Source organism: Tyto alba, unplaced genomic scaffold (assembly GCF_018691265.1).
Source record: "Tyto alba isolate M040663 unplaced genomic scaffold, T.alba_DEE_v4.0 Super-Scaffold_5, whole genome shotgun sequence".
Lineage (NCBI taxonomy): Eukaryota > Metazoa > Chordata > Aves > Strigiformes > Tytonidae > Tyto > Tyto alba.
Genome location: NW_024881326.1, coordinates 14,965,347 through 14,980,283, shown reverse-complemented (window position 1 = coordinate 14,980,283; position 14,937 = coordinate 14,965,347). Strand labels below are relative to the sequence as shown.

The window sequence follows — 14,937 nt, the reverse complement described above, 5'->3', positions numbered from 1 at the left end:
CAAATTACATCTTCTTTTAAAGAACCAAAACTGGAGGAAAGAAATAACTAAAAGACAAACTTGTTGCTGATAGTCAGCTTGTCTGACTGCAGCAGATTGAAATGTCTTCTTACCTGTATTTCGTGTTTAATGAAAGTCTGCATTTACGTCGGTGCTTGCAGTCATCCCCTTTACTGATGGGGACTAGGTAGAAAGATGTAGCTAAGCCAGAAGTTTTACTGACATAAAGATGAACAAATAAACCCAATGTGAATCCTAAACCAACCAACAGTTATACCCTCATGTTCCCAAATTAATAAGTACTAAATGTTTCATCGCAATCAATACTAAATTTGACACATAAATCAATTTTTACCCAGGACAAACCATAAAATTAACCAAGCACAAACTTCTATGAATCTGTAATTCACTCATCCCACAAGTTATACAGAACAAGGCCAACAGACACTTTAAATGCCAGGTACATAACATGAAAACATGTTTTATAGTATTTTTCCACCAAGTAATGTACGTATTAATTGTCATATGTCCCATGACTACGAACACATACAGAATCCTAATTTCCTTGCCTCTAAACTGGTGATTAAGGGGCTGTTGCACAGTTAGATGAACCAGGCTGAGTTGAATGTGTCCAGAGCCCACGCCACGCTTGCTGCTGGTTTAGCCCCAGCCGTCAGCAGGGCAGTGAGGGCAGCCTCGCCGCGCCATCAGCACCTGCGGGTGCGTCTCATCCACCCTTCTGATTCCAGAGATATTGAAGATATTGATTCCAGAGGTCTTGAACAGCATAATCACTGTACCTTCAGTAAGACCAGGTCTTTACGCATTAGAGCCAAATGAATTGGGGAATAAAATGCCTGGGGTCTGAACATGACCTCAGCGAGAGCTACGGGAATACTGAGATCCCATGGTGGAAAGGAATCCCCTGATGTTCAAAACTCACATGAATTTTAGCACAAAGGAACGAGAAAGCAACATATATCTAACCGCCTATTTGGGAAAGGCTAGAAGTCAATCACCAAAGAGTGACTTTGGTATATTTTGCCTTTATTCAGGAGTATCTTGATCTCCTTCAGTTCAGGAAGGTGATCTAGGAAAACATTTGTCAAGTGCTACAGATCTCCTCTGACATCAGGAACAGGCTCTCCTCCTCTGCAGGACATTCCTGCCTTGGGCAACAGCAGGAATATCTACTTGTGGACCAGCAAACATCTTGAAAACCATCCAACATTCCAGATGTGGTTAACCGCACCTTGGAAGATGTCAGAGAGATGCAGATCCCTGAGATGACTGGTTAATAGACACAGAGCAACCAGGAGTCAGACCACTAGGGTATCAAAATCGAGTTGACTCGACTCTTGCTCTATTTTGCAAATAAGGGGCAAAACCTAAACTGAGGTGTGTTAGTTTCAGCCTGAATGTACTTTCTTGCACTTAGGTTGTCAGCCATTTCCCAATTTGCTAATAAATTCTCGATATTTGAGCATTGCTCTGTAAGTTTCGTGTAGGCCGTTCACATCGACTATTCAGAGTGCAGGCTGTGTCGGTGTTTTGTTTTGACATAGTCATAAGTTTCTGTTTATAGACTGGATGGTTTTACCTCTGCAGTTAATAACCTAGTTATAGAAGTAGCATTTAAAGTTTAGCATGAAGTCATCTCATGGAAACAGTAGCACAAAAAAGATTTTCTAGTTTGTTGCTTTGATTTACTCTTGACATAGCCTGGCAATATGGTATCATAAATTCAGGTTTAGGTCTTTTTGTACTGAGTTAAAAGCGCCAGTTTGGGCAAAAATGCCAAAAAAGGTCACATGGTACAAACTAATGATCCAGAATAAACTTGCTCTCCTAGGCCTTATTTATCAAAAAGGTTTAACTGATTAGTTTTGCACTGGCAGTCTGTGTGCCTGATTAGGTGTATCAGTCCATGCCATTCCAACATGTCATCAAATCCTTTTTGTCTTTCCACACCCAATGTAAAGCTACCGTACAGTCATAAAGCCACTGTAAGCTCCATACCGTGTGCGGTGACTAATGTCGTAGTGAGCCTGCTCCCTGGCTGGATCACATTTGTGCCGCTGTATTAATGATGGTGGAACCACGGTCTCCTTTGCTTTAACACCGAAGGTGAACAGCAAGGACGGAAGGTCTTCATCACATGGACATGCACGTCAGTGCTTCTTTTACCTGCTGCCTGGTTTTGGTCACAAACATACAGCAACTTCAGTGATTTCGAAGACAATTCAACCAGCCGTGGCCACCCCCACCCTCCCCCCCTCACTGATTTGATAGGTGACTTCCTAGTCTTTCCAGTTATTATTGCATAAGGGAATATTTAACCACTCCTTCCACTTGGCCTGAAGGAAGGGTGTTTAGAATATCCATAGGCTAGAACCAGGTCTGCAATTTTCTACAGGTCTGCACAGTAACAGCCATTTGTATTTTCAGCATAACAGCATCTCACAGCAGTTTATCCCATCTATTCAGAGGGAAGTGATCTTTTAACTAATGATTATTTAAGTCAGTTTGTGGTTCAATGAACATTTTTAGAAAAGTCAAAATGTTTGAAAAAATATAAAAGTGAAAAAGAAGGAATAGCAAATAGAATTCAAAAATTAGTAGTGAATTTTAAATCCATGCTTGATTTGCAGTGCACATTTTGATCCAAGCTTTCAACAAAACCGCTTGTCATGAAAGTTGTTCAGATGTTGACAGACTCTTCAAACAAATTCCTGTTCCTTTTCCACAAATGTACAAAGACTTCTTGCAGAATATAGAAAGAGCAAAACAATAACTGCAGAGACAGATGAAACCTTTCAAGTCAACTGACAAAAGCATCTGAAGCACAAACCTTGTTGGCAATGGAGAACTTCTGCTATCGGACACAGGCTCTTGAAAGAAGACCAAGAGCTCCTGAAATGTGTTTCAGACAATTTTTAGTTCAGAAGATGGAGAATACTATTGGAAACACTATTTAAAATATTACTACAGGAGAACTTCAAAGTGGCATGATTAACAGGTAATGAGAAAGAAACCCATTAACATAGGAACATGTTCTATTTATACACATTGGAAGTAAGAGCAAAACAAAAGAGAATCTTATTACTGACAGAAAAGGAGAACAAATAAAGGAAGGCACAAAATAAAACAAAAAAAAGTACCTTCTTTCCTTCAGCCTTCAAATAAAGTGAATCACCACTAGTTACTAAACACCTTTTTAGATGACAGCAACAGGTAGCAGCAGGAATGAACAGACTAAATTGCATTTTGTTGCATGGTTACACCAAGGTCAGCAGCACCTGGAAAATGCACTCCCCAGTATTTAGGATGCCAGTCATAGACATTTGTGAGTAACTGATGAGTATCAACAAAAAAAAATGTGGCTTTTGATGGTTCTACACTGACTGGAGGAAAGGGGAAGAACAGTGGATGTAAAACCGCTAAGCTTAACTCCAAAGTCAAGGAATATTAACTATATAGAACTATTAACATATAAGCACTTTGAGGCAACATAAAAAGTGACAAATCAAAAAGTCACCATGAATTTGACAAGAATAGGGGAAACAGCTGTTCAGAGAGCAGCACTGAAAAGGGATCCAGGGATTACAGGGGATCAGAAGAATCTGAACCAACACAGTGATGCTATTGCAAAGTCAGCAAATGCCATGCTGAGATAGGCTACTTCATTAACCTGATTATTGGATATAGATATAAGGAAGAATGCAAAGTTGAGAGTCTGGAGTGGCCTAAGAATGATAAAAGGTTTGGAAAATATGGCCTGTGAGGTCATGAGACCTGGAAGAACTTGTTTAGTCTAAAAAAATTAAGGGAGACTATGATAATATTATGTGAAATGGTATTGTATCAAAACTGCTAGTGTAAATTGATGATTAACTGTTTCTTGTATCTGCTAGACACTGGGCAAAGAAACTTAAATTCACAACCAAAGTACAGTTTAGATGCTGGGGAAAACTGTGGTTTTAAGGACAGCTGAGTGCTGAAACTGGCTATCCAGGAAGACTGCATAATTTCCTTTATTGTAGATTTTTAGAAAGAGATTAGACTGGCTTTTACAGGAACAATGACACCTCAGAGCAGCAGCTCCCGATTGTTAAGTTGAACAGTGCTTTGGTCCTAAAGGTGGTATTTACAGGCCTTGAGCTTTCCCCAAACAGAACAGATGGCGAAAAACCCTGACAGAAATTGCAGTTAGGTATGATGGAAACGAGCAAATTTTCCTTAATCCGTGCAGAAGACTGAGACTTCACCTTACGGCCCACATCAAACTCACAGGCCCGACTGAAGCCAAGGTCTCGCACACTTCGGCCAAAATGCAACAGACTGAAACCCAACTTCAGAGCCACAACTGGTCCCAACACCCCTGGACCGGCCGTCGCCCAGCCCCGGAGCCAGTTACACCCTACGGTCACCCCATTTTCACCCCGCGGGGCCGGGGCGGACAAAGGCCGCTGGCCCCCAACCGGGCCGGCTGAGGTGACCCGGGGGGGGGCCGGCGGCCCTTTCCAACAGGTACCGCAAAGACGGAACGCGGCGAGCGCCGGCCGGCCCAGCTCCCCCCGCCCGCGGCGCCCCGGGCCGCGCCGCCGCCGGCCCTCGGCTGCCAGGCCGCAACGCCCCGCGGCCTGGCGACCCCCGCAGCCCGGCGCGGCGGGAGGGCCGGACCCGCTGCCGAGGCGGCCATGTTGTCGTCCTGCGGCCTGTGGTAACTTTCGGGGAAGTTTCTTTCCCGGCCTCTGGGGGAAACGCGGGGAAGGAGGCGGGGGAAGAGAGGCGGGGGGGGGGGGGGGGAGGGAGGAATCTGCGGCCGCCGGGGCAGGAGGCGGCGTGCGCGAAGGCGCTCGGCGGGGCGGCGGCCCGAGGCTGCCCCCGCTCCAGCCTCGCCTCCCGGCCCGCCGCGCTCGGGCTGCGGGCGGCGGCGGTGGCGCCGTATTCACCGCGCGCTTTAGGCCGGCTCCGCTGCGCAGACAGCGTAAAGCCGCCGTCCCTCCGTCTGCGAGCGTCTCTCGCGCTACGGCCGCCGCCCCGCCTCCCCGACCACGCCCCGCCTCTCGGGCCGCTGCCCGCGCGCCCATTGGCCGCCGCGGCCGTCACTCGGCGGCTGGGCCCATCTCGCGCTCCCCATTCATGCAGTTTGGTTGCGTGTTGGTGTATTTTACTGTTTGCAATAAAGAGGGGGGGATTTTTTTTTGTTCAGTTTCTGCTGCAATTAACTCTTGGTCCCTTATACATCTTTCTTTTTTTTTTTTTTTTTTTTTTTTTTTCAATTTTTGCAGAACGGTTGAAACAGTTTTTTGGTGGTTACATTTATTTTTTATATATATCTATATCTATATATTTTGCAATCAACTATTAAGGTGCAACTATGCCCAAAAGAAAGGTAAGTACAAAAAAAAAATAGGGGAGACAGATGGGGAACGAAGGGGAGAGATTAAAGCAGCATTTGCAAAATTATCTGTAAATTTTTGCGCGCGCGCGTGTGTGTGTTATGTGGAGTTTTTGCATTTTTAATTTTTTCTGTATGTCCTAAAGTGGAGCTGGGACCGGAGGGAGAGGGCTAGGGCGTGTGTTGGGGGCTGCTCGGCGCGGGCAGGGGAGCCTGTGAGTTCACTTTGGGCTGTTTTGTTTGCAAGGAGAAGGCTGAGCAGTGTCTCCATGCTGGATTACAAACAGCCATAGTGCTGCTGCTGCCCCTATGGAGAACACAGGCAGGCAGCGCCAGGCACGGAGGGCTCTGCCGCTCGCCCAGCGCCCAAAACCCCGCGGCCGAACGGCCCCAGCTCCTCCCGGAGCATTTTAGGGCAGATCGGAGCCATTCCCCGGGAGGATTTGGGTTTAAACGGTGCTTCTTTCTCCTGCGTTTGCCTTTGTTCTCCTTTTTTTTTTTTTTTTTTTTTTTTTTTTTTTTTCTCCTCTCCCACTTCTTGTCATACCAGATGGTTGTGCAATGGTAATTTGGAGCCATTAGGCGGCGCAGAATTTGAAACTGTCCTTGAAGGAAAACGGGGAAGGGATTCACCACCATAATTAGTAACTTTGGCTCAGCGGGCCCCACCGCCCCGATTTCCACCCCCCCCCCCCCCCCCCCGCCCCCGCTCCTCTGCCCGCGGGCACTGGGGCCGCCCCCCACCCACCGGGAACATCACCCGCCCGGGGGGCTTCGGCTCGGCCTCGCCGCCCCCGGCCCCGCCGGCGGGGCCGGGGGCGGCGGGGCCAAGCCGAAACCCCCCGGTCGGGCGCGATCGCGGCGGGGCCGGGTGGCCGACATTGTCCTTGGCGCGGAACCGGCGACGACCTTGTTGTGGCAGGTAATTTGGCGGGAACTTTTTAAACGCGGGGACGTCTCGGCGTGGTGACGTCGCCTCGGTGGCCCCGAGGCATTGTGGGAGTTGTAGTCCGAGAACGGGGGGGTGTCTGCCGCCATCGCTATCCTCCCCCCACCCCAATCTCCCTTCTCGCTCCTGACCCCGGGGGGTGTTGCCCGCCCCGGGGTCCTGCCACCTTCTCACCTCCCGTCTCTCGCTTTCCTTGCAGGCTCCAGCTGAAGGCGAGGCAAAGGAGGAGGTAGGAGCTGCTTCTTTGGTGCCTCCAAGTACTTGTGTGGTGCTCCACGTAAATCGGGGGGTCCCCACGCCTCGCGTGGGTCGGGTTCGCGGTGCCCAGGCCCATCTCGTGGGCTTGAGGTGGGCGCAGGGCAGCCTGGCTTCCACCGGGCCGAGACTGGAGGCCATTGGGTCCGGTGGGAACGTGTCCCCTTCATCCTTACGGGCAACATCTCGGTGACAGAGCCTCAACGGCACAGCTCCTGGAAGTCAAAAAAACTTTTGTCACTTACCAACTCAGCGGGTGTAGAAGGGCAGCGGCATAGTGCAAGAACTATTGAACCAAGCCGCACTTCTGGGAAGTCATTGCCATAATGCCCATAATTTCATAAATCCTAGAGTTCGTGTGGGGTTTCATGATGCAGTGCATGTGCAATGTTATGCTGGGTTGCAGTTCTCTCTGAATTTTAGTGACACATCTTTCTTTACACAGCCAAAGAGAAGGTCGGCTAGACTATCCGCTGTAAGTATCTTTATTTACTCTTTGAATATGACATCACATGGGATGCTAAGTTCTAGGGGAAAGTTACAGAGAAACTATTTGTTTTTTTTTTTTTTCCCACCAGTATTGTGAAAGGCAAAGTATTGCAATATTTAAAAGTAAAACTCCTATGTTTCCTGTCCTCAAATATCAACACATTGCAGACCTGTAGATATTTCACGTGAGATACAACATGTGTGTTAGGTAACATTCCATCTGGACACGTGAGTATCCAGAGTTAAGGAATATTGATTTCAAGATACGTTTGTTCTCTGTAGGTGTTCTCCATACAAATACCTGCTCATAGCTGTATAAATTACCAGCTCTCTCCTTGTACTTGTAATTTGCCTGTTTTGAGGGGCAAATTTTGAGGGCCCAACTGCTGGGTAAACTGAGGCCTAGACAGTGTGAATCTGTGTCATGCAGTAGGGTCCAGCCCAAAGTCACAGCCTTAGACAGGTTCTTGGCATCCTTTTCTACAGACGCACTCGGCCCTTTTTTAAGCCATCTTAGAAATGCCGAGTGGGTAACGGTTGCTATTTAAAAAACAAAATATGTAATTTTAGTGAAAGCAGAGATGTGTGTTCATGTGTAGAGTTATGTCCAAATGTTAATGCCTTTAATTTTTGATATACGCTTACCTTCACAGCAGACAGTAACACCTAGACTCTTAACGATTCACTTACTACTACTGTCAGCATCTGTACCAGAACTGCCCTAACATACATGAGGAAACGTGGGTTTGGATAACGAAACATACTGATCTGTCTCTGCCCTTTACTCCTTTATGCTACACAGTGAAGCAAACAGCTCTGAACTATTTTTTGTTTCAATAGTTTTCAAAAGTTACCAACGTATTGTTATTGTTAGAATATTTATAGCATTCATCTGACTCTGTTTCTTATGTATGTTTTGTACAGAAACCTGCTCCGCCTAAGCCGGAGCCAAAGCCCAAAAAGGCAGCACCCAAGGTAAGTGTTTCAGATCTCTTGAACTCAAGTTATGCTTTTCTTTCTCAAGGTGTTTATAGGAGGGAAAAAACATCCACAACTAACCATTCGGGGCTTTTGAAATTTTCTTTAAAGATTTAAGATTGAATTATGTGAGTTAAAAGAACGTGAAAGATGTAAAGACAATTTTATCTAATTCCTAGTGAAAAAACGTGGTAAACTGAACAGATTTTAAATCGGTTGTGGTGAGGCTTTACTGCTTGCCTTGCAATGCTGTTCTGAAGCTTCATATAATTCCTTGTTGGGAGAATGATGCTTTGAATAGAGATCAGAGACTCAATTAGAGAAGGCATTGAAAATCATGCTTTTGATTACAGTTTCTTATTATGTTTTCATTCAAAGGCACTCTTTTCAGTTAGTTATCAGTTTATCAAACTTTAATCACTGGAGATGAAGTTGTACATACCGTTTTCCTTAAGCTGGATAGTTTTTTGAAATGTCAAAAATACTGACTTATCTGACAGTATAGTCAGTTAGCTATTTAAAGCTCCTTTTTGCTTTGGAGCAACAGTTTGAAATTTAAAAGGGGACAGTTCTGCAATCCATGAAGTATTTCTTTATACCCCCTTCCTGTCACAGAATTCCCCAGTGGTCACAGTTGCAGTGATTTTTTTAGATCTATCTGTAAATATTCAGATTGTATTGGGATTTTGTATCCGGGGTAAAAAAAAAAAAAAAAAATAGAAAAACCCAACCAAAACTTTAGTGTTCTCTTTTAACCTGTTCCTATCATACATTTTCTCTTGTGGTTTTGGATGGTCATATGGGCAAAGCGCAGGTGTGGGAGGTGCTTTAGTTACAAAAGGGGATGATGGGCTGGGAACCAGGACCTTTTTTCTGTACATTAAAAGGCCTTGCAATTGCATATGGCACAGCAGACTTCCAGATCTTGAAAACTTTTCTATCTCTAAGTCCTGCTATATGGAGCAGCAGAGACGTCATGAGAAATGGAGAAGAAGGAGAACCCCGCTTGTCATTTTGGGGACCCGCATCTCAGCTCTGTAATCACAGTGGTGTGCAGAGCAAGTTTTTCACATCTGTGTCTTGGTGGTGCAGCCGGATTTCGAGATCCCATTCCGGAGCGGCAGGGGAACCTAGGGACCCCGCTGCTCCGCATTCCTGTGGCGCGGGCGGCTGGCACACTCTGGATTGCATCTAGTGGCTGGTCCCTGGGAAGAGGAGAGCCTGCTGCTGGTGGCTGCTCTTCCAGCCTAAGTGGCAGAGAGCTGGCTTGGGGATCTAGAAGGCCTGGGTTCAGCCTCTGCTGATGGCCCATGCAGAGGTCTGTGCAGTTGCATATGATGCGCCTTGTTGGTATTTTCTTTTTGTCAAATTTGCTTCTTCATTTTTGTGGAAACATCTGAGCGTCTATACACAAAATCTTCATTAACTGTATCTTAAAAGTTGTGAAAACAGGCATTCAGAAGTTAAGAACTGTTGAAACTTAACGTTTGGTCTCTCACTGCACAAGCTGTATGGTGCGGTCACCCTCTGGGATCATACACAGTTTAGTTCTGCTGGGAGTGGTGCCTTGGTCATTCCCTGCACATTGCCTCCCAGTTGGACTGGGAAAGCATTGGTCCTCTTGCTTCTGAGGTGCTGGTTTGAAGTCAGGATACTTGAACTGCGTTTTTGGTTCTCTAGAGCTCCTAATACTGGATTGGTATCTGTGCAAAGGGGAATGTAATAAGACTTGTGCAGACATCTTTAATTTTTGTTTCCCTCAAAATACTTACCTTTACAATCTTCAGGTTCTTTGAATGTTTTTTTGTGTGTCAGAATAGATTTCACCTTTTAAATTTAGCCATATTGAAAAACAGCTGGGAAAAAAGTTTTATCACTATAAAACATGTGCCCTTATTACTGACTTGATGTTGCCATCTGTATTGGAAAATTAATACTATGATAGTAGCTCAGAACTAGCTGAGAGGAGGGAAGAAGCTTAGAAATTGAAAAATAACTTTGTCTCCTTGGATTTTTTTTTTTCTTGGACTCACTCAGTTGTGGAAAGGTGCTTGATCTCTTACAGACTAGCTGTTAGCTTGTCCTCAGAAGCTGCGGATCTTGCAGAACAGAGCAGAGATCCAGGGTCCTCACTCACAGTTGTGTGCTGCGGGATACTTTCTCCCTGGTCAGTCCAGCCATGGAAACCAGTTTCTGTGGATTCTTCTCAAATGCTTTTTTAAGAGGGGATTTACCAGCAAAGAGTGGGCTACAGAGAATGACAGTTTTAGCTCTGTTAATACTTTGTTGTCTTTTTTTAATGGGGTAAGGGATAAGATACCCTTCTTCAAACAACCCAAATCTTTAAAATCCTTTACGGCTGACTTTGGAAGAGCAAGTGACTAAAATGTCTGTGCTCGTGAGTTTGGAGCGTACTAGTGCAGCTGGAGGAACCTTTCACAGTGGACTAGTTACGTGTGCTTCAAGTCCATTCAAGTGACAGAGGGCAAACCAATACCATGGTGGTATTGCAATTCTAAATCTTACTGCCAAACAGTACCAGAATGCTTGGGTGCTGATATTACCATGATATTTATCTTTTCTCTGCCTCTCTTGAAAGCTGGAGGACTGTTCAGCCAATGGAGGGGAAAAAGAGTGAGTGGAGGCATACTCTTCTCTTTGCTCCTCTGGTGACTCTCGTCCGTCTTTAGGAAAGAGCCACTCCATATTGCTGATAAGTCAGTGTCCCCCCAGAGAGGAGGAGAGGCTTGCTGATAGTGGGCACAGCCTGGGAGAAGGGAGCTCCTAACACCGTATTGTAGTAGAGTGTCCCAGGTGGGCTGAAATCCCTCAGCAAGGTCAGACTGGGGAGTGTGAGGTTAGAGAGGAAAGAGACTCAACCATTTGAGTGCTACCAACCTCCTGTCTTAAATCTTCTGCATTATTATAGGAGTTAATTTTGGTGAGTTTTTAATCATCAGTATCATTGAAGAATAATAAGGTGCCTTTGCCCATTATACACTGGGTATGAGTTTACCCTTAGCAGGCAGCTCATTTTTAACGTGAATTAATTTTGTACACTAGTAAGTGGGGTGTTGAAATAAGAAAGTATACTTTTTATAACTTCTAGTCACTAAGACAACTCCATCTTCTGAGAAGATATATATATATATTTTTTTTTCAGTAATTACCTGTTTATCTTCACTTACCTGTGAGTAGTAAGTTTGCAGATATTTATGGTTCCTTTGGTGGAACTAGGTTAATCAAGCAAGGAACTAAGGTAGTTTGCTTACTGCAGTTACTTACTGGCAGCGAGAGGTAGATCCTCAGAAGTGAAACTCAGGAGGGTCGTGCTTGTTGCGGTATTGGGGTCGGGACCTGACCTTGCCATATAGAGAACAATTACTGCAGAAGTTGTAGCATCAATTTTTGTTTTGATTTAGCCTGGTCCACATATAAGAAACTGCACTTAAATAATAAATGCAGAGTTCTCGTTGTTATTGAAGTGATTGCTGTTGAGCCCCCAACTTGTCTTATTGCACAAATGGTTTATTATAGTAAGGAATATTTCTGGCAGGGAAGGGGGAAAGTCCTTTGACTACAGCTTTGTTATAGTTTTCTAAATAGGCATTAATAGCACATCTGAAGTATTCTGGTATTTCCACTAGTTGTACATGTTCTTTTTGTTCTGTGGTATGCCTTTCAGCAGCACAGCAGAAATACAGGCCAGTTCAACTCCAACATTTTTTAGCTAATTTAATTGAATGCCTATTTAAAATAGGAATTCTTTTAACCCCAGCCATGGCTGCTTTTATATTATGCACTTCCCAGTAGCACATTCAGGACAGAATAGAAGGAAAGCACTAGCACTGCTCCTTAGAAACTTTCATCTCATCTTTGTCCATAGGAAGTTCAGTGTGTAGAAGCAGGTTGTGTAGATGGTTTTAGAGTTGAGAATGTGTGTATGCAGATGTACAACGTGGAAATTAGCATTTACTGTATCACGGTCTATTTTCTTAACAGAAAGAAAAGGCGGCAAATGATAAAAAGGAGGACAAAAAGGCAGCAACAAAAGGGAAGAAAGGAGCCAAAGGCAAAGATGAGACTAAACAAGAGGATGCTAAAGAAGAAAATCACTCTGAAAATGGAGATACCAAAACTAATGAGGTACTTTAGCTACAGTAAACATGGGAATAAACATTACATATTTGTAATACATCTGCAGGAGCTAAAGACTGGGCCTCCTTGTCAGAAGGTGGTGTGTTTCACTGCCATCCTGTAAAGACAGACCAGCAGCAGTATCTGCACAGGGCAGCTCCCAGGGAGAGCCTGAAAGAATAGATTTCTCCTTCAAACTCATTCCTGCTATGCGATAGAGCCCTTCCACAGGTGGTCTGTGCTGTCATAGTGTCCCTCTCAGGGTTGGCACAAGAGAAGTGCAGAATAGGGGAACAATAGGGCTCAGTAAGATTGCTATCCAACCCCGAGCTGACTTTGCATATCCTCGCCGGACTGCTGGATTGCCTCTTCTGCTCAGCACGGGTTGGTACTGTGCCAGAAATCTGGTTTTAAGTTTTACACAATTCTTTAAAACAATTCTTCGCCTCAGAACAATTCAACAAGAGATCTGCAAAATAAACTTGGTCTTGTCTCTTGATCTGCAAGCCTCTTTCTTACAGGTTCTTACTGCATCAGCTACTTACCTAAGAGCTGCCATTTGCTAGGACTAGCTGCAAGCTTCAGTCAGCTCCTGATGGCCTTTTCCTAGCAGATTTCTTGCTGATAGTAGAAGTGCAACATTTGCTACGGGCTCCCTTTGCCCCTGTAGACCCAGACTAGCCTGTTGTGTTCCCTGTTGCTTTTGATTTACAGTGATCTCTCTTCATGTGTTGAGTATCATTATCCAGTTAATGGGTCGTTTATTCTTTCATTTTTGAAACTAATTCAGGAGCTTCTTTGCTAAAAATTAATACAGGGCTAATGTACTTCACGGGTTCTTTGGTAGGAGCTTTGCAATTTTTGTGTGTTCATTTAAAAAGTAATAGCAGACATTTTTATAGAAACCAGGTGAGAACCAATTTTCCCAAAGTCTGGACAATAGACAAGTATTGTGGTTTTATGTGTAATTCTTACACTTCCCTGTGACTTACAGAGATGAGAACTTGAACTTTCCCTAGCATTGATCCTAATCTAAAATACGTTCTAAACTTCTGCCTCTTTGGAGGTACTTAACATACCAGAATCAACTTGATAATTAATTAATACTCATCTGTGTTAATTTTTAGAATTATCAGCCAATATGTTGTTGTGTTGATATTTTCTGTAGTAGCTGTGCGTTCTTGTCTATCTACACAAAATGTTGTCCATGTGTGTGCTAACAAACTAGTCTCTCTTTGATGCTTGTTAGAGTGGAACCCCGTTAGCATTACGAATAATATTTCTATTCTTCCCAAACACTTTTATAGGCACCAGCTGCTGAAGCATCTGATGATAAGGAAGCCAAGTCCGAGTAATGTTAACCCTGCCCTATATCTCCATCATTTGGTATCCGTACCTCCATGCTGTATTGTTAACAGAGAGGAATATTTTTATCAACTATTTTATAAATGCAGGTTTTTTTAGCATGAATTTAATTATGGAACATCTTCATCTCGGTTACTTGGGAATTAAATCCCTAACAAACAAAACAAAACAAAAAAAAAATCATTGTTTTTAAATTTTGTGATTGTAATAGTTTGTATGGTACATGGAAAGAATAAGTGGTGGTAGCTTTTGACTTCTGTCAGTGTGTCCCTTTTTGTGTAAGTCATGCTTACAGACTTCAGATTTTAATTTTTCCCTTGTATGTGTTGTATGGTTTCTTAAAGTGGGGAGGTCTCAAAACAAATAACCGTGTTAAACATTCCAGTGGTTCTGTGGGTTGCTTTTATAAAGAAGGTGAGCTATTTTCATGAAAAACCTAAGAGCTGGAAATCTGTTGTTTCCCAAATGTAATTTTATTTTGTCAGTTTTGAAAAAATAAATAAATAAAAGTGTAATCATGTTTTTAAATGAAATACAAACATTTCTTTTAAAAGGGCAGGTTGGTTGTATGTACCCACTGTTAGGAATTTTGCTGGATTTATCTTAATAAAAAAGACTCCTCAAAAGCTGATTGTGGTTTGTTGCTTGTGCTGCAAACGTAGTGCTGGAAGAGGCTACCACATTCCAGGAGAGTTGCAGTAGTGCAGGGCTTCAGGCTGAGAGAACCTGTGCAGCTAGAAGGCTTTGGGCCGTAGTGTGATGGGGGTTTGAGCCCCTTGTCTTCTTCAGTTGTCTGAACAACAGTGATGTTGTGGGCCAGCCTCTCGGCAGCCAGTCTGGGAGTAGAGGAATTCAGAGGAAATGTGCCCATTTACACCAGCCAGCGCTTTCAGATGAAGGCTGACCTTGGCAACTCTTCTTAACTTCCTCAGGTAAAGGTGGGGTACTTAGTGTTGTCCAGTGTTGTCCAACATGCCTTAAGCATTATGGATGTTGGTATAAATTCTGGAGGGTATTGTCTGGTTTTCTTTTGTGTGCCTATTAATCGATGATTTAGAGAGGGGTTCTCTCCTCTTAAAAATATTGCAGAAGCTTAGAGATTACCATGTTTGTATCAAACCCTTACTAGTATTAAATAGTTTTCCGTTGATGTAGGAGTGTTTGTAGTCCTGGTTAAAGTGCATACGTCCATAACTGTTGTTTTTAGTTTTCTTCTTTAAACATGTATTACTCACAAAATGTTTTCTTGGACTCACTTAGCTTCTCCCTAGCATGATGACGTGTATGTGTGCAGAAGTGCTTTCCCTTAATGCAAGTTTCATTAGTGTGGGAAATGACGGATAGACTAGACAGTAGTTAA

At 44.0% G+C, this 14,937-nt stretch overlaps 1 protein-coding gene across 1 annotated transcript; it reads left to right on the top strand.

Annotated features, from left to right (window-relative positions):
- Window positions 1–5,107: 5,107 nt before the first annotated feature.
- HMGN5 (high mobility group nucleosome binding domain 5) lies at window positions 5,108–14,203 on the top strand. The gene is made up of 6 exons (XM_033001553.2): window positions 5,108–5,398; window positions 6,553–6,582; window positions 7,054–7,083; window positions 8,022–8,072; window positions 12,078–12,221; window positions 13,520–14,203. The coding sequence occupies exons 1-6, from the start codon at window positions 5,384–5,386 to the stop codon at window positions 13,565–13,567; spliced, it is 318 nt and encodes a 105-aa protein (XP_032857444.1). The 5' UTR covers window positions 5,108–5,383; the 3' UTR covers window positions 13,568–14,203.
- The last annotated feature ends 734 nt before the right edge of the window (window positions 14,204–14,937 follow it).